This window comes from Watersipora subatra, chromosome 1 (assembly GCF_963576615.1).
Source record: "Watersipora subatra chromosome 1, tzWatSuba1.1, whole genome shotgun sequence".
Classification (NCBI taxonomy): domain Eukaryota; kingdom Metazoa; phylum Bryozoa; class Gymnolaemata; order Cheilostomatida; family Watersiporidae; genus Watersipora; species Watersipora subatra.
This window is the reverse complement of record NC_088708.1, coordinates 76,654,051-76,674,619: the sequence shown is the minus strand read 5'-3', so window position 1 is coordinate 76,674,619 and position 20,569 is coordinate 76,654,051. Positions and strand designations below refer to the sequence as shown.

General features: G+C 37.3%; 2 protein-coding genes across 2 annotated transcripts; one reads left to right on the top strand and one right to left on the bottom strand.

The window, feature by feature from the left end:
* Positions 1–2,503: 2,503 nt before the first annotated feature.
* On the top strand, positions 2,504–11,937 carry LOC137391644 (probable helicase with zinc finger domain). The gene is made up of 20 exons (XM_068078166.1): positions 2,504–2,521; positions 2,634–2,743; positions 2,893–3,079; positions 4,720–4,827; positions 5,061–5,249; positions 5,415–5,614; positions 5,796–5,969; positions 6,163–6,373; positions 6,614–6,742; positions 6,843–6,964; positions 7,053–7,289; positions 7,565–7,815; positions 8,015–8,133; positions 9,050–9,152; positions 9,333–9,523; positions 9,676–9,868; positions 9,959–10,148; positions 10,252–10,346; positions 10,933–11,123; positions 11,806–11,937. The coding sequence occupies exons 1-20, from the start codon at positions 2,504–2,506 to the stop codon at positions 11,935–11,937; spliced, it is 3,150 nt and encodes a 1,049-aa protein (XP_067934267.1).
* Positions 11,938–12,200: 263 nt separating this feature from the next.
* Positions 12,201–20,452, bottom strand: LOC137404459 (thioredoxin domain-containing protein 15-like). Its single transcript, XM_068090674.1, has 8 exons — positions 20,350–20,452; positions 17,488–17,632; positions 17,228–17,337; positions 16,916–17,129; positions 15,955–16,092; positions 15,107–15,314; positions 14,725–14,855; positions 12,201–12,684 (listed from the first exon to the last, which is right to left on the bottom strand). Exons 2-8 carry the CDS (start codon positions 17,519–17,521, stop codon positions 12,467–12,469), a joined length of 1,053 nt encoding a protein of 350 aa, XP_067946775.1. The 5' UTR covers positions 17,522–17,632; positions 20,350–20,452; the 3' UTR covers positions 12,201–12,466.
* Between the last annotated feature and the right edge of the window lie 117 nt (positions 20,453–20,569).

The window sequence follows — 20,569 nt, the reverse complement described above, 5'->3', positions numbered from 1 at the left end:
AAATGCTATGTCATGTTATTGCGGGATCCCATCATGTTAAAAGTTCCTTAAAAGTTTGGCAAATTATTGTAAAAAATATCATCACCAAGAGAAACATGGAATTTTAGTGAATAGCTATTGACAACTCAGCTTGACTAGATCGATGTGTTTATTGTGCTTACCTCTTTTTTAGACGAGGCTGATTATTTTGTGTGAAAATATTCTTGGGTGAAGAGAGCTAAGTTTGAAATGAGTTGATAGTCAGGATAAGATGTTTTGTATAACTGATGACAGGAGTCACTACCTTAATCTTGTCAGTTGTTATAGGAGTCACTACCTTAATCTTGGCAGTTGTTATAGGAGTCACTACCTTAATCTTGGCAGTTGTTATAGGAGTCACTACCTTAATCTTGTCAGTTGTTATAGGAGTCACTACCTTAATCTTGTCAGTTGTTATTGGAGTCACTACCTTAATCTTTTCAGTTGTTATAGGAGTCACTACCTTAATCTTGGCAGTTGTTATAGGAGTCACTACCTTAATCTTGTCAGTTGTTATAGGAGTCACTACCTTAATCTTGTCAGTTGTTATAGGAGTCACTACTTTAATCTTGTCAGTTGTTATAGGAGTCACAACCTTAATCTTGGCACGGTTTATAGGAGTCTATGATAATAACAAATTAATCAATTTTTTACGTATTCTTCATCTGAGCCTTATAACCGTGATCAAGTCTTGTCAATTTTAATCTTGAAACACCTTGGCAGTCAAATCACTTTCAAAAACCTATTGTTAGGGTATGGCAGTCTACTCATAGACATAATTAGTCTCAAATCATGTTTTTTATGTCTAAGTTTTATTTCTCAATAACAAAGTTTGAATATACGTGTCAGAGGAGAAGCCACTCCTCCACAGTGAAGTTATCGATATTCTTGTTATGGTGTCATCTTCCCATTTCCTGTACAGCATTTTGAATATATTTGTAAAAGATGTACCATTTATTCCTATGGAGGATGATACTTGTTTGTATATTTGTATTTTTTTTCTACCATTATTATTATTATTATTATAAATATGAATAACAATCAATGAGTGCCTCCCTCTTTTGATTGTTGATAATTGCCTTTGAAACTGAGGTCTTTCTCTGTGAGTTATTATGGGCAACTTTACAATATTTCTCAGGAGCTAAACTTGCAAGACGAGATGTCGTAGTAGAATCTTCCTAGGCATCAACCATCCATGGTCTCTTGAAGTTCACAAGATGTTGAAGAGGACATGACTTATCCTATAATTGCAGAGACCCCAAACACGCCTCATAATTACCTATTGTACACTTTAAACCCTTTCTTATATGCCATTTTAATCCTTCCATTGTTTACTTGTATACTCCTAACAGCTTTCCCTTCTCTAACCTAAAAAGTCCTTCATGTACATCTTACTGTAACCTCCTACCTTACAACTTATTACAAGAACTCCTAAAGCTTCGATGCCTTCCTTTTTATGTAAACCCTATGGTTATATAGTGAAAATAGAGTGCTCACCATTTACACTATTCTTTATCCATGTGTTAATAATAATATATGACATCGTAAGATAATGACACACCGTAATACTCTATGTAAGTTATTGTGAAATAGTTTTATCAGATATGATATAGACTTTATTGTTTGATACAAATGTGCCATATTATATTTATTTATTTCTGTTACACACGTAACAGTATTATAATAGTTCATATCATGAGCATGAGTAACAGCAATACTTTCTGAAGCTTTTTAAACCAAAGTCAAGTTTTATTGTGAGCTCACCAAAACCATGACAATGTCTAGGTTTGATCTAAACATGTGTCTATCTAGTTAGTTATACTGATATACATATGACCTAGTGCCTGAGCTGTATCTCCTGTGGCACATTCATGCGTCACCCTCATTTCTTACTCAAAACATTAGCTAGTCACTAATTCTGTAAAAGATTATTTTCCTCAATTATATTCACAGCTATTAAGATATTAACTGTTTCACAGTATTTAGACTATAGAAACTGCAATTAAAGATTCTGGTAGACACTGACAATAGCGTCTGGAAAGATAATTGTTGGTTTGTCTCCATTGTAAGGAACTCCAATAACTTTGCACTCGCCCTTTTGCTACACAATTTAAAGCGAATGTCATATAAACTCTCGATTGGAAAGCAGTCCAAAAGGCGGACCCTTGAAGAAGCCGTCCAATGAGCAATGCACTTTTATGAGGTTATTTATTTCCGGTCTGAGATGAAGATATAAAGACGAGAGTGCTGACTCTCTGTTCTCATTCTTTTTCAAGAACCTCGGATACTTGGATTCTTAGTTACTCCTCTCTTTTGTCAGATCGTACACATTTGGTGAGTTTTATATTAAAAATGTTTGTCATTTGTCTATAAGTATCATATCTCTATGATGGATGTGGCAGCTGTATGCTAGTACACATTTCTCAAGTCGTATTATCATTTTAGGCTCATCTGGTTAAATATATCTCAAATTCTACAGAAGAACATGGCGGGTTATACTTGGGTAAGTGTATGCAGTAGGCTTATAGATTTCATTGTTTGAAGCTGTTTGATAATCCTTGAAGTAACGTCTTACTCATTCAGAGAAACATAGTTGATCTCCTTTTTAACTGTAGAATACATGGCAAGTTGGTAGTGCCTGGGATGGCGTAGATGTTAGATTTTATGAAGGCGAGCCAATCTATGGGGGCCAGCAGGCTCGAGAGGAAATGTCAATTTGTAACCGGTGAGTGAACAATTTTCTAAGCTTTTTGCAGGATATAAACAACTACAAATGTCTTGACTACACTTGTGAAACATGCTGAATATTTGAGTAGAAGCTAGGCCGAGCTCATATCACTATATTAACATATTAAATGATGTTGCTTATTTCAGTCAGGGAGCTTGTTCACGCCGGCCTACTTGCAACAGAGCACACAGTGAGGATGAACTGGAGCTACGAATGATGAGATTGGCTGTAGATAACCGTCTAACCAACCGAATAACTTTAGGACATGAGCCAACATCTCTGACTGAAAGGTTGCGTCGTCACCTTAGACTCGTACAAGACGCTTCTCATCTTGTGAGTCAAGTTTTAATATATCTACAGGTCATGTTACTTCAGCGAGTTTTCCTTATTTCAAGCTCTTCATGAGTATTTTGTCTACAGCTCTACTGGTATTAGTCAAAAGTCTCTAGCATCTGTTGGTATACCCAGAGTAAATGTGGTCATAACTAGAAGGAACAACTACCTGGTGGTAACTACATGCATCAGCTGCTTTAGGGAACATGAGTGCTGAATTCTAACTAATTCCTAGACATCTTCTTCTCTCCTTGTGTTTAATATTCTTCACGTAAATCAGGACCGTCCAAACCTTTTGCAAAGGGGGCAGATTTGGCGTGTTAAAAGTTTAGGAGGCCATCCTTGGCAGACATTTTTACAGATAACAGCAACTAATGTAAATAAACTTTACCGAGCCAATCCGTGTTTCTTATTTGCTTTTTTGTTTTAAGTTCAGCTATCTTAAGCATGTGTTTTGGTTCATTTAAAACATGCGTATCAAATTTGCATTGACATTATAATTGAAATTTAATAATCACTTAACTTCACTTTCTTAATACCAACTTTTTTGTAACAGTTGAACAGACGTAATTTGTACTCTTGAGTACAAATTACATTTGAAACGTGAAACAATATCTCACTATGGCAGTTTAATATTTATAGAACTTTTAAACACAATTACAGAAAAATGAACAAGTAATAAGCATATCAACAAGTGCAGGGCTCATTTAAAATATGACAGTAGCTATAAATGTTGATTGAATTTTTAAATGTTTAACACGCAGGTAACAGCGCTTCTGCTCAATTTATTAACCCTTTGAACACTGGTAGTTTTGTCATTGGTGTCAGTAACCCTAAGCAATCTGTCCAGCCATTCTAAGTTGTTAAACTTTTATTAAATATAACTAAACATGCCCATAATACAATGATATTTGGTAAAACATTAGTAAAAAGGTTGAGCAGCCTACAGCAAATGTCATCAAACAAACAAAACCGTGCGTCACCATTATTCGCGCCAAAACTATGAAAATTCGTACGATTCTAAAAAACTCGTAAAAACAATTACAGTAGCATCATATCCATTGAGCAAATGTTCATCATCATTTCATTACTCAAAATGTAATGGAAATTTATAGTTAGTATATCATAAAATTCTTTATTTGCATCAAAAGCATTTAGGACCTACCAACAAACGAGTCGTATCAATTTTTCCGCAACGCCATTCTAATAAAATTTGCTATTAAATCTAAGGAAATGAAGATATTTGAAAACTGTTACAAATTGATGAGACATTTCTGGTCAAACATCCTGTGCAAGAATTAATCTGATTGGTTTATGCCGTTAGTTACAAACTACTTTTGTAAACAGAGCCATGTGAATGTCAGAATTCCGGCCGTTAGGGATTTTGACACACCCTATGCGATGCTGGAAAATCGGCGTTAGGGTTCGAAGGATTAATTCTACAGGCGAGCCAGACGTATTAATTTTATGACAGAGGCTGAGGGCCGAATGAAAATTGACCCTGGGCCGCATTTGGCCCGCGGGCCTGACTTTGGACATATCCGACTTAAATGGTTTTCATCTGACCTTCATGCAATATATATATTCTCTTGCTGACAGAAACTGTAGTTATGTGATGCACTCATTCCGGCCTGTTGTAGTTGAAAAAATATCTGGATGGTGTTGAGATGTACCTTGATAAACAAGATACCATTGTGGTAGAGAGCAAGTCTGAGGTGGTTAGCTGGATATTTAATGTTTCATCATCGGTAAGCATTTTTTGAGAAAATCATAATCAAAAATTATCCGTAATAACTTTTTAAAGTGATGTTATATTTACTAGTTATTTGAAACGTTTATTGCTAAATATGCTTTTCTGTATTACATCACCTTTACTGAGCATAATGTGCTAAAATAGTACTTTTGAGTGATGACTATAATAAAATAGTCTGCATATGAAACGTGAGCGGAGCACCTTTTCATGTGACTCTCTTTTTTGTAGGAGTGTGTAAAGGGAATCGTTCTCATCGACAATGAAACGGCAGCCAACTTTTCTCTTCAATATGTCACAAGGAATGTTTTGGGATCGGGTGATGTGGAAAGACTGCCAATGCGACGAGATGGTCAGCGAGAATGGAGGTTTCCTTATTATGATACAAGAAGGCATGCTCCACAAACCTTTAGAGTAAAGGTGAGTAAAGACCTTTTTATTAGCGGTGCCTCGCAATGTTTTCATTTGCACAGAATTGTATTAAAATAAATACAACTTCATCTTGTCAACTCCGTGGTCCAGCTACCCCTCATGAACATACTTGGTGAGTTTTGCATAGTTCGCCTAAGAATTTTTGCCTTGCAGGTTGAGTTCAAATGCAACGCATATGGCGTCTATCAACAAAGAGTGGTTTTTGCAATGGATCGAGAAAGGTACTTGTACAGGAAGTTAAAAGTGACAGTTCGGCCAATGACAATGACCAATCCTGTAACAGACCTAGCTGTCACGGAAAGCCGGCGATGGGACAGTCTGCCTGAGTTGCGCATCGTTAAATGGCAGGAGTCGTAAGTGTCTGTTTACTTTTGCAATAAGTTCTTATTTGAAGTATCTTGTTAATGCTGTTCACTTTCTTTTCTTATTCATTAAAATTGCCACAAAAAAAAATCAATAAGAAAAGCTAAATTCTTCTGTTGTAATTAATGTTGAATGATGTTGATAGTGGTGTTATGTGGCTCTTGTGTTTAGAATGGATTCAGAACAAGATGAACAGTTGAGTGAACAATACAAGAGACCTTCTAATGTTGAAGACTGTGTAGAGATTGTTAAGTCTCAAGGCAGTCTTTCCGCTTCCAACTACAAACTCTACAATCACTCACTATTATATCTCGAGGAGATAGAGCAATTCCATAAACTTTCCAAGTTAGTAGCGTGTTTACACTTCTACAACTCTGAACTTTCCATATTTTGTTCTAGTAGTTCTACCGCTTCATGCAACTGCATTTGAAATGTAGTCATGTTCTGACACTATGCTTTTTGGCTATTGATTTTGATTGATGCCAACTTGCATGCCAGGAACTTTAAAAATCTTTTAAGTTGTTCCGCTGCTTTGTAGGCTCCAGCTGAGTAGGGTGGTACATTTTACTCAGACCTACACGAGAGAATCTCTTGTCAACAACACTACTAACTATGCTCGGCCTGCCGAACTATTCGGAGAACTGCCACTCGACAATGCTTTATCAGAGGATACAGTGCCTGGAAGGATTCTTTTGCAGAATGTTAACAGCCTACTAATAACATGTGACATGGATCCTTGTCCTTCAGTGGTATGAATCTCTTTACATAACTTGTGTGCACCTTGACATGCTCTGCCAACGTGCGACTGATTGTATTGAACTGCAAACTAACACCCGTATTGATCTATAGCTTTCGATATTCAACTTTCAGTTGCTTCATTTCTCTGTATGTGCTAAAACTCAATGCTAAAATAGTTAAAAAATATTTTCAAACAAAATATTTGTGTAATTTTGGCCCTCATATGATTGCATTCGCTTCCATTCTCACAGCTCCTTTATTTCTCACAGGTGTTTGAGTGTCCTATATTAGACCATTGTAAAGCTGGCATGATCTTCAGGGTGACGGCTAAATTGGTAAAGTTCTTTAAAATCAAGGCCCAAACTTCTAGAAGATGTCAGGTAATATTTATGGTGCTCTGGATTGTTATGCATTTTGTGAAGTTCTTTGCATCTGCCACTATTTCATTCCTATTTCATTCTTCCACTACTTCCTTCATAGGTACAGTTTGTCGTGAACAGGCTACCGTTTTGTGAGATGCACTCAGCCTTGGATCAACTGGATAATATTATTCGATTATTTCCTGCACCTCAATATATGAGGCCTTCTCAAGTCCAGACATGGTGAGTATCTATATTTAGACTGTTCTTTCTTTGAGCGACTTCTTCAACCAGAAATGTTGCTATAGTTCATCAGTTGCTCCCCTTGTAGCATGAATGGGATCAGATCAAGACCCTTTGTGCTAAATCGGAAACAGAAAGACGGCTTCAACGCGATGACTAAGCCTATCCAGCCTCACCCTGTTCTTCTCATCGGGCCTTTCGGAACAGGAAAGACATTGACATTGGCTACTACACTGCTGCATCTTATAGAGAACACTGAGAACCGCATCCTTCTCTGCACTCACTCCAACAGGTTTTTATCAACTGCCTATCTAGTTCCTGCTTTGTTCGTTGGCCGTTTCAGGTTAATCAGTCGCATCGTCAAATGGCTCATGTGGATATTACCTGCTAACATGTTACATATCATACTTCATAAAGAGTGGTTAATACGTGCTGGTATATTATATCGTATAGAGCCATCAGGACGTTTTTAGAGAGTATACTTTCAGTTGCAGAATTCCTTCAGTTTTGATCATACCATGCCATTAGATTGATGCTTTGTCTGTGTCAGCAAAAAGCCATTAGAAGGTGTTGCAGCTGATTATGTTTCCTCATTTACAGCGCTGCTGACCTGTATATCAAAGAGCATATCCACTCGTATCTAGCCACTAAACCATCCTGTAAGGTACTGAGGCTTTACTACAAACATCGATGGAGTGCAGCTGTTCATCCCACTGTCAAGAACTACACCCTATTCGACCATGTCTCGCAGTCCTTCCGTGACCCGGTTATGAGCGACTTACAAGGTGTAAGGGTTGTCATCGTTACCCTTTCATCTTGTTACAGCCTGCTTCGTCTTCAGCTACCCAAAGGTATCTTTTGCTATAAGTGGTATTCCGAGCATTTTTCTTTTCATGCTCAGTGCTGCCCTCTGTATTCACCAGACCAGTTTCATCATGCTCAGTAAGGAATTCGGTCAAAAAAAGTTTTCCACTTTACTCAACTCGCTTATGCAAGGTAAAGAGTGTAGCTTTTGTGCTAATGTGTATTTTTTCTGTACTTTGTTCACAGGTTTCTTCACTCATATCATGGTGGATGAAGCGGCACAGGCAAAGGAAGTTGATACAATCATACCATTCACACTAGCTGGACCCAACACTAAGATTATAATGGCGGGTGATCACATGCAGGTGAGTTTAGAATGCTTAGTATAAATTAACATTTCAATATGTATCAGTAAATGTCATCTTTAGCATTGGTTCAGCGGATTTTATTGACATGGACTGTTTTATAAAATAGTAAACTGCATACCTTTTTAATTACGGCCATGTGGCTGAATATAGTAACCTTCTCAACAATAGAATTGTATACCGTAAGTCCTTGTGCTCAAGCCGCGCGGCTTGTCGTTGGGCGCGGTTCCTGGTTCAAGGTCACAGGCGGCGGCTAAAGACAAGTTTTTAAAACTTATGTGGGGCTCAGGGCGGCTTCTCGATAAACGCGGTTTCTGCTCAGTTCCGCGCTATAACCATAAAATTGCAGTCAGATACACTTTTATGTATGGGGTTTTAGTGACCTACTCGTTTATTTTCAAGGTTTATTTTCATGTTTATGGAATACTTTAGACTAAAGAAGAATTTATCGGTCATGTTTAACTCACCACAGTCATAGGTTATTAACACCTTTTCCTTCTTGACTGGCATCTTTCCATAAACGTGAAGCCCTTTAACAGCGAAATAAAAATCTAGCTGAGACATGGCAAGTAAGTTCTTGATGCAAGGGTTTAGGAATTTTAATTCGAACTCGGAGGTAAAAGAAAACTCTTTTCATATGTACTGATGTGACCTGTTTTCTTATTCAAGAGGACGGGAGTATAACGAAACCCGTCTCAACACTCTCACTCCTGAAGGGGTCAAGGACGACAAAACCTCTGTCATTAGCCGCAGTCTGCGGGCATATGCGGCTTGTTGGAGGATTATTTTTTCTTTCGTGAGTCATTTGTTTTTTAGCACAAGCCGCGCGGCGGGAGCATGAGGTCTTACGGTATATGCAATAGAATTGTGTATATGACATGTCTATTGCTTTTTCCTTTCCATTGTTACATTGCAGATGAACCCGGATGTTTTCTCAAAGCGTGCGAAGAAATATGGATTGGCTAGCAGTATGTTTGAGCGATTAACCAAGCTTTACCCGGACACCTTTGAATGTAAAGGTAAACTATGACACATTTAATCAACATACCGTTGCTGCTTCTAGCTATAGATACTTGATGTTTGCAGTTAGCAGCATCACACCTAGCCTATCATACTTGGACACTTTCACCCATGTTTGATTATATTTCCTATACCAATAATGATGGCCTTTTGCTAATTATTCTATGGTCATGTTTTAGTTACTCTAAATGAGAACTACAGATCCCACGAGTCACTCGTCAGGTTCTCTTCTCGTTATTTCTATAATGGTATGCTGGAATCTATGGGAGATGAGCCAAGCCACCCGTGTCTCTACCCGCTCTCATTCATCGCTGCCCGTGGTGAAAGTTTACAACATGATAAAGGCACAGGGTATTATAATCTGGCAGAGGTTAGTATTTTGAATCTCTTTTGCTATTCCTTCATCGATGAAACACTTAATTAAAATATTTACAAAGCCATTATATGGAAAGAGCTTGGCGTAGCGTTTGATCTTTAACAAAGTTATAGTGCATTGTTGTAGTCTTTCTCTTCTGTCACCAGGTTCATGAAACAGTTGACTTTGTCACTGACCTGCTGGCCAACTGGCCTGAGGACCAATGGGGTGAGTTTAATCCAGAGTCAGTCGGAATCATCCTCCCCTACACAGATCAAGTGGCTATTGTGAGGAAGTTGCTCAAAGAAAAGCCTAGTCCTCTTCGTGAGATTCAAGTGGAAAAAATATCGAATGTGCAAGGTGTGTTATGCAGTTATCGCTTTGCTTTATTTAAATTTATAACTGATGCTTAAGTATAACAGTATTTCACAATTCAGGTTTGTTTTCTAGGTAAACAGTTTCGTGTCGTTGTCATCAATGCAGTGCGCACATATAATTCATGTCTGGATGTTGATGGGAATGAGGCAGATTTTGGCTTTCTTTCCTACCCCAAGCTGCTCAACACTGCTATTACCCGTGCCCAGTCCCTAGTAACCATCATAGGAGATCCTTTTTCGCTTGTCACTGTCGGCAAGTGCAGGTGAGCTCCGCAGCAAATGAATACAGCGTTATATTCTTATTTACACAAATGTAACGTTATCTTGCAAGCTACGTTTTTTCCATATACTCTGTTTGATTGTTAGGAGCCTCTGGATCCACTATCTGGAGCAATGCCAGTGCAATGGGAGTCTACGCGGAGTGACGTTTGCCCAGCTGCAGGACTACCTCAACTATATGGGTGAGTATAAACAGTCTAATTTTGAGAACCAGTGTCTGCTGAACTGCACTGAACTTGACTTTGTGACAGTTTCATTTTGTATTGCTAAATACCGCACACCTGATCCCAAACCCAATGTTTTTGTTTACATAAAACTTATAGTAAAGTTGTTGAACTGAATCACAACCCTAGCAACAACTGATATCAAAATTTTATAAAACAAATCCCACAGACAATGACCCCATATCGATACAAATACCGATACTTTCTGAAGAAATCTACAATGATTTCGTACATCGTTTGGACTCATTTTCCATTTTTCCAAATATAACCAAGAAGAAAATGTATAATTACTCATATCCCCCTACAAGGTTATTGCTCAGCTCAAAAAAAACTTTTGTTTCAACAAGTTGAAATTTTAGTTAGGAATAATATCTGTCTGTTGAAAGGTGCCAGTCTCGGTTTGGTTTTGTTCCCTGTTTACTCATTTTCATATGACTGAATGATGGGTCGGTCATATAGTCATACTTTATACAATAAAATATAACCGTAACCCTGTTGCCCTTTACAATTACTCAGTCTTTCAGATTTTGCCTTATATTTACAGATATAGAGAAATCTTACAAGTTTAATCCTCAAGCTAGCGAATTCGTACCAAGACCAGCTCGAGAACGAGTCGCAGCTCCTCATCGCATAGTTCCGCCACACTTGGTTGTTCCTGTTCCAGTGATACCTTCAGATGCAGCTCCTGTATTGACTCAGGAAGTTACACAACCTCAATGGCATCCACCTGTGCAGGTTAGCACAATTGTACCTATGGTAGGTACAATAGTTGCTGGGATCGTATCTTTCATTTAAATTTCACTTACCTGCTGATATTGAAGGCAACATTTTGCTTATCCAGCGCTACGTACATGACTAGGTCGTATATGAATGCGATTGCGTCTATATGTTTGACCATTAGGCTTCTGTACATTAAAAGACCTGTCACCAACAACCTTTCCTAACTTACCTGAAACCCAGCCTTTTGTAGCAGTTTTGAAATAACACTGCTGGCCTTCATCCAATTTGCTTTTCTCTTTACCAGCATGATTATCATGGTAAAATCTATCGCTTGATTTAATCCTACCTAACTGCTCACAGTACTCATTTAAATCATTTGACTTACCAGCATAAGCAGTCTCACACACAAGCATACCATCACGCAACACTCTACCCTGAAGTAGTTGTGCAGGGGACAATAACCCATAGGTTTCTGGAGTATTGCGTATCGCTAAAATACCTTTCAGCCAGCTTTGGCCCTGTTGTCTACACTGGTTCCGGAATGCTTGAAGACTGTTTGTTGCGGCCACCACCTAGCATTTCAGAAAGTTGTTGCTTTCTGCAGTACTAAAATCTAGAATTGAAAAAATTTCTAAAGTTGCTAAAAGTTTTTTCTGCTTCTCATGCTGTCATAACGATCAGTTCTGGAATATTCTAGGTCGGAGCCCCATCTATTCGATACGTTCCGAGTGCAGCAAGATATCGCTCTATGTCATACTATCCAGCACACACTCACTACAGCGACGCAGCAGATGAATATTATAGTGAGCAAGCATCGTCACGTCTATAGACTCTGCTGTTGACCCCTCTACTACAGTCGACTGCTTAGCTGAGCCCTCAGCAACTTGGAAGGCCCATACGAACTGATTATTTTAGATCCATGTTCCGATGAAGTATTTTTTAATTTTTATACTATCTTTCTTTGTGCATTTTCAGACTTTGACAGGAAAAGATTTGGCGCATGCATTCTTTTTAGGTAGTGATAAAACACTTTTTTACTATAACATTTGCTTGGCTACATAACATTTCTCTTTTCTGTGTAATAAAATCATATCAACAGACACAGAACTGTATTGTTGTTAACAGTTTTCATATACGGTATATGTTATCAACAAGCTACCAATAATTTGGCAATCTGTAATAAAAAATTAGCAGTGAAATAAGAGCCTCAGTTGCAGGAAGTGGTGGTGACATTCAATTACACACAGAGGCAATACTAAACGTCTCTATCTAGTCTTTAGCTTCACTTATGGCTGCTGAGCCATTGATAACACAGACTCGGCAAAAACATAAATTAAATGGACTCCCTCTTTTGGTAACTAGTCCAGATGATCATGGTCATAGTGGAATAACTGTGCAGTGTAATCACAGACACGCCGAAGTGTTCCACCGCATCTGTAACAGCCAAGGAGTAGAGCATACCCAATTACAGCCCATGACAGTATGAGGTAATAATCCGTAGGGCGTAGCACCTCTGTTGGCACGGGTCCAAGATAGTCACTAGGCATCAGATCCACTGCCAGTGATGAATTTAAGTCTGCAGCATATATAACAGTCTCAGTAAGCTGTAACCTCGAACTCTGGTAGCTGAGATACAAGTAATAAGAGGGAATTGGAGTAGTGTTGTTGAAAAGATAGCGCTGCAACTCTATTTGAACGGCATGACGCTTAATTTTTAACCCTTTTCCTACAGTGGCGTCTTATTAGAGGTGCCATTCAAATAGAGGGTGGCGCTATATTTTTCAAATAGCCATTTTGATAGCCATAAATTTAGCCATTTTACAAACAAAGCGAATGTCACGGGTCTGTATTTTGCACTATCCTTTCAACGAAGCGACATAAACCCTCTTGGATGCAATAAATCTACTAATTTACCTCCAACTTGTCACAGATCTCTAAATAAATATGCCTTGAAAAGCTGAGAAATATATCTACCAGTTGATATATATTGCTTGCAATTAACCTACGACGCAACTTTCATTTTTTTTTTATTTCATTCTAAACTTGAAAGCATATTTTTATTTTATAACTATATTTAACAATGTTGCACTAAAGCTCATGGATGCGTGCTACAGTTCGCAGCCAAAACTGACTTTTCGTGTGCAATAGAAGATGAGTTATGAGCGGTGAATCCGTTGATCCATTGTAAGCCGAGTGTTGACACTCGCAATGATGCGATCAAACAATTTGCCATTAATTTGCAAAATTACAAGTTATATAATAATCATTTATCAAATAGTACAAATATATATTTAAAAAAAAGTGATATAAACAAATCATATTTATAATATATGCAGAAATAAAAATTAACATTTTTGAAACAAAATTATTTGCATCGTTTGCTTTGTCAGTTGTGTTCTGATTGTTGCTTCACTGTAGAACTATTTGATCTCATTCTGGCTTTTAATTATCTTCCCCAGTGTCTGCTGACCTCATCTCTTCTGCACTGCTGAACTAGTTGATATTAGCGTCCAAACAACTTTTTAACAGAGCAAAACTTTTATGCATTGCAATTTAGAAAACCTTCTGCAAAGTAATGAGAAACTTTTAGACACATGTATGCTAAACACAAGTTTATAGCCTAAAAAATAGTAGTACAGATTTCATTGTAACTGCAAACAATTTTTTATATACGTTGAAGTATCAATACCGCATTAAACAAGGAATTACTATTAGTCTGATACAATAATTAATTATTTTTATGGCTTTGCTTTCAAGGTTTTGAATAAAAAACCGTAAGCTTTGGAGTTAGAGATCGGACCGCGATACAATCAGCAACGACGGAAGAATGAATTGTTAATGATGTACTGAGTCCTTATTAACATTATTTTGTGGACACCTTTCAACTAATCACTGGCTATTAGAGTTCATAAAGATCAAAGAATCTCAAAGTGGCGGTCAAATAGAGATGGCGTTCAAATAAACGTTGCGTTCAAATAGAAGTTTTACGGAAGTTTAAAATTTTCATTGAATCTCATATCAATAATCTCATAGTAAATGTCAATGAATCTTAAAAAGTTTGAAATCCATTGGTCACTGAGATCTTAAGGCTGGTTCACAGTATATCCTCATATCTCGGTGTTGATACCAAAATGCTTCGGTGATTGCTGGTGAAAACAATGTTCACACTATCATAAAAACACGCGATGTTTGCTTTCGCTTTCTTTTTTTTCTAATTTTTCGTATAGAACCTCTTTTTTGCCGCGTGCTCAAATCAAATACTAGTTCCGCAGCAACTAACACAACTGGAAATATAAATAAAGCATTCTGCAACAGCGAATCAACATCGTTTGACAGCTGCAAACTTTCCCGACGTATCAGAATTTCTTCGTCGATGCCACCGGTTCAGCGCACTCAGTCGATGATGAACGACGAAAGAAAAATGGTGATATAGTGTGAACCAGTCTTTAGAGTGATGCGTCAAAACAAAACAAATATGCAGTCCCTGCTGCAAGTTCCACATTCAATCCGTTAACTTTTTTGATCTGCTTGTTTTCCATTTTCATAGATTTATAAATTGAGAAATCAAGCAAAAATTTAAGTATATTGCAATGTAAATCATAATAATTATACTTACTTGTAAAATTTTGAATAAAATGAGTAAAACTTTGGATATTCTTCTCCGTGTAGTTATATTTAGCTATAAATTTACCATTATGGAATAGCAGAACGTTTGGCACAGCTACTGTACCAAACCTTGCATTCCAACTACAACAGAAAAATGCAGACAACCTCATTGTTTGTCCAAGTATTGACAAATAGAACAGATAGAGCATACACAGTTAACATGCTTTGATACCTTGAATACATGTATTAAACAGTAATTTAAGCACGCTGATTGGGTGAAACCTCTAACCATGTGGTAAGACGACACATTCAGCACGCTCAGGAGCAACACACATTAATATAAACTGTTACAGTCACAACACTTTAAGCTTGATCAGTTGTAGAAGACCTACTAGTTTAATGTAACGGCATTGATAGCGAGAGCCTCAAGATCGGGAAATATCCTGCCGAGTGCATTGTAATGAGGAGCGAGACGAGCGCTGAAAGGGCACCAGGGAGCGTAGAGTAACAATATTTGACATGGCGCGCTCCCATCTACTTCTGGACTGCCATTAACTGTCTTCTCATTCTTCAATAGTTGCTGGAGTAAAGTGTCATTCACTGAAACAAGTTGAATCTAGGTGATTCGACAAGCAAGAAACGAGTCGATAGACCCGCGTAGGCCCGAGAGACCCATGTAGGGCCCATAGAAGCATGTAAGGCCCATAGACCCATGTAGGGCCCAAAAACGCATGTAGGACCCATAGACTCATGTAGGGCCCATAGCCCCATGTAGGGCCCATAGAAGCATGTAAGGCCCATAGACCCATGTAGGGCCCATAGAAACATGTAGGAATATGAAAATATATATTAAAAAGTAATCAAGGCAAGTTTTCAGAGAACTGTTCTGTAGAGCGGTTCTCAGAAAATCACCTTAATTATTCATTATACACACAATCATATTTAAACAACTTCCATGTTGATTGGAACTGGATAGTTACTTGTAAAAGGTCGTGTTTGTAAAAGATGTGCAAAATGGCATGCGTTTTGGACTTGACAGTAAGATTGGACTTGACAGTAAGCTATCACAAATGCAAAGATTTGGTATTTCAAGTCATTTGGGACCACTGATTATCTTTATCCTAATAATAGTACCTCTGAGACTCGACAGGTTTCTTTTCCTTACTTATGGTTATAAAGCTTTTTTAAGGTTACAGCAGTGCATGATTGAGTTAGTTTAGGCTCACTCGGTAGCCCTTACCTAGTATAACCTCGCCATCAGCTGATGAGTTCTGCCTGAGAGTACAATTGGCAGGTTTTCGAACTTCGGCAGACATTTTGTTTGAATCTTGTGTGTTCACTCGGTCACTTTCTTCTTTCAGTGAACCAATCTTAGCGTCTGCTCAGCACATTAACAGTAGTTTGTGTATCAAACTCTACTTGAATATAACATATTAATAGTAATGTTTGTATTAGACTCTATATGAATATAACGTATAAGCAGTAATGTTTGTATTAGACTCTATATGAATATAACATATAAGCAGTAATGTTTGTATCAGACTCTATATGAATATAACATATAAGCAGTAATGTTTGTATTAGACTCTATATGAATATAACATATAAGCAGTAATGTTTGTATCAGACTCCATATAAATATAACATATTAGCAGTAATATTTGTATCAGACTATCAGAATATAACATATTACCATTAATGTTTGTATTAGACTCTATATGAATATAACGTATAAGCAGTAATGTTTGTATTAGACTCTATATGAATATAACGTATAAGCAGTAATGTTTGTATTAGACTCTATATGAATATAACATATAAGCAGTAATGTTTGTATTAGACTCTATATGAATATAACATATAAGCAGTAATGTTTGTATCAGACTCCATATAAATATAACATATTAGCAGTAATATTTGTATCAGACTATCAGAATATAACATATTACCATTAATGTTTGTATTAGACTCTATAAGAATACAGTTGCCAAATGCTTAAACATATTAGTCGTTTTCAGGAAATACTAGCTTGACAAATTTACTAAATCAAAGAATGACAACATAGCTTGAACTTTTTCAAGCTAGAGAATAAATATACTGGCTATAACACAATTTCGGAGCATGAATAGTTCATTCGAAATAGAATGTCACACAAGAATGGCCTTGAAACCATGGAAACATTAACTCTATAGACTACATACCTTTGTTGGTATAAAGGTCACCTCGACTGGATTCGGCAGGGAAGAGATATTCTATAATTTTTACAAGATACTTGGTTATGCCGCTAAAACTCTGCCTAGGACCAAGGTGCTTTTTTATATTTGGCTTTTTCACCTCTTTTTCCTCTCCTACGCTAGTAAGAAGTCTGAACAAATCAGCTTTTCTGTCGTAGACACACACATCTAAAGCTTCACTCTAAAAAAATGATGCAAATTTGACAACCTCGACTTGACAAATTTGAAGGTATTTTGAGGAATATGGCTACAAGAATTCACTGATTTTCCGATTCTTACCGATGTATCAGCAGCAATATCAGATGTAAGTTTTGATGTACTCTGTAAAATTGGTAGCTGTTGAAGCTGGGGGTATTCTGACTGGACTACATTACCAAAGCTGAATAGTACTGAAAGAGCAATAAATTATACACTTATTCTCAAATGTAACACCGATGCGTGTCATAAAAAAGGTAGAAAAAGGATGTATGACACAAAAGCACACAAAAATGTTAAATGTAACACAAAAATATATTCAGAAGTAATGTTTTACAACTTACACCAGCAGACTGAGATTAAAGAAGACAAATACATATTCACTCCAGGAGCCTGATGAAGAATTAAGACATTCCGTTCCGCTGTATAAGGCCAAGCATTAGCCTTTGGGATACAATAGCTTTCAGCACAAATGTCCAGCCATTTTTGCTACATAAAGCAACATTTCCCTTCTGTAAATGTCTTAACTAGTCTCCACATGAAGATTAAACTTGGAGGCGAGTGTTTAACTAGCGTAAGAACTCCAAATATGTTTTCGCCTTACATCCACTGCGCTTACAGTTAGGTGCATTCCTTATATTTCAGAGGCATCCTTGCTAGCAACTAAGTCTAAACTGTTATGTAGAGCTGGCAATAAAGAGCATCAAGAGATCACTTTCTAGAAAATGCAATGATTAGTATAAATTTCTGATCTATTCGATATAAAATGATACTATTATGTATTATATTGCTATGAGTTTGTGTGAAGAAGATCATAGCTGGGTTTGTAGTTTATGGCTGTACCTTACGCTGCCTGTCATTGTTTTTTGTTGGACCTGAGTGCACATTCTTTATTTTTTTGATATTTTTATTTTATATTTGCATTCTTGTTTCTCACCATACTCTTTTGTGCTTTAAATTCACCTCTGTTAGTTGATATTAAAATTTGGTTTATGTAGTTTGCTAAATCATTAAAGCTTTTAATCTTTCAAAGCGTGTGTTCATGTAATCGCTATCTGGAAATAACTTTTCATGATGATATTGGTGGTTGAACTAATATTAGTTTTGATTTTGATGAATAAATGGTTAGTTTTTCAGTTTGATTTATGTTCTACTGCAGGTTATAACTGACAACTATATCTCAGTCGCCTCCTGTATGACGACTTAGCAGTTAATAGACCTTATTAGAAGACAACCCCTGTGATCTTATCATTAAATACCCAGCACAGAGCAGGATCCGACCTTTGAATAGCGTCGCGTCAGCTATTTAAAAAGGCTATAACTGATAGACAAAAAGTGTGACAAGAGATACAAAAATATTAAAAGACATTCCAGTCATGTGGGCAACCGCTTTTGGACTAATCAGCAAAAACTTTTTTACTGCTGATATTGTAGTGAGGTTGCGTCTATGCTTACCAGCTATCAAAGTGCAAAACTGGACTGGGATTTCTCCCATTCATTCTTTCTCATATCAGCTACATGATGAGAACTACAGACAGACAGGTTGGACTATGACCTTGTGAAGCCCTGCAGCAACTGTTGTATGGAAATATTTGCAAAAGCAGAAACGCCTATATCGCTGGAAAGATACATGATATTACAACAAAGAAAAAACACCTAGTACATCAGAGGGCCCTCAGGTACAACAGTCATCATATACCCATCTACAAGTAGATTAGAAACCTCCAGCAGAGGTAACCCATGAGGAAAGAGACATCAATTGATGTGCCAGAAAACCATCAAAAAAATTAGACCTCTAAAAAATATATCAGACCTGTACTAGTCACGACCAAAACAATTGGAGTTAATCTTCAATTCTAATCAGTAAACTTCTATGACGTACATTTGACAAGTCCAGTCACATGCTAACCCTCTGCAACATATAGAGCAATGTAAGTTATCCTAACTGTAAGCTTATTCAGCTCAGTACCTGAGCACCTAAACACCTCACATGCTAACACAGACATCTATAAAAGAGAACAACTCCAATGACAGCCTCTCTTTCCTGAAGACCTGCTGAGGCTCTCCTTTTTCCAAGGGCTTGCTCAAGCTCTCTCTGTTTCCCCCTGCCTGCTGAAGCGCTTTTCTCTGCCTGTGGGCTCTTCCTGTCCCTTCCCTTTGCCTGTGGAGCCTTCCTGTCCCTTCCCTTTGCCTGTGGAGCCTCTATCTTTTCCCAGTCGACGGAGCCTCCTTCTCCATCCTCAGTTGAGCCTCTTCTCCATCCTCAGTTGAGCCTCTTCTACTTGACTATCTTAACTACCGCACCTTTATATCTAAGAACTGTCACGACTCTCATTTCACTGGCAAGACTCGCAGCAATATGGAACTGAGCAAACGAACATGGACGACCATTCGAGTAAGGGCGTAACATTCAATAGCTACTTTAAGCTTTTGTCATTAATAATATTGTTTACAATTTGTTAACTGTGTAATTTAATTGCTGGACTTCTAGAATAAATAAGTATATTTTACCAGTAAATACTAGAATTGCTTACGATAGCTTAACACCTTCACTAGTAAGTGAACCAGTAGTAATCAAATTGTCTCACACAAGATAAGCAAAAGTGCACAAACGAAACATAGTCAAAATAGAATAACATGAGAAACAACTTCAAAATGATGTTGTGTTTCGGATTAGTTACGCATAACATAATTCTTCACCAATTCACTATGACAACGTTTCAACTTAACACCGACCCGTCGTAGAAAAGGCAAACTAGCATGTTTACTTATATATAATTACTCTACTAACTTGTAGCATCGTTTACTCATACTGCTTATGCTTAATTTAGTAACTGCTCACTTAAAAAATCAAGCGTTTGGCGAGCAATAAAACTTGCTTCATCCCTTATCATGCTATAGGTTACGCATTTTAATACCCTGCAGACAAAATCATTATTTTGATTAACTTAGTTAGCCACAGAGACCATACCCACTGATCATCAATTCTTTTGCATTCAGCAAACAAGTTTGAACTTTTAGTAGCACTTTTAGCGGATCATTCTAATACTGACATATTTTAGCGTTTACAAGTTTTTACAAGCTTGTGATCGATTTTAACCCTAACGTTCTAGAACAATGAATTGCTAGATACGTCAAGTATGTTCAATTGATTGAGCACAACCATCGTTCTATATTTTATGTTGGCAAGATTTCTTAAAACCCACATATAATTTCTAGCAACAAATCGGAGCATTCTTCTTTCTCATCTTGCTATATTCAAAACCATGAAAATGTTCTCGATGCAAGGGGAAACAATCAGGGCAAAAGAAGAATAGCTACACGGTAATCACGCAAAACTGTTGGCTACATAAACCCTTTCAAACATAACGCAGGAGCTAAATGCGCCCGTAATATAATTGCAAACTCACATAGGCTGCTGCTCTG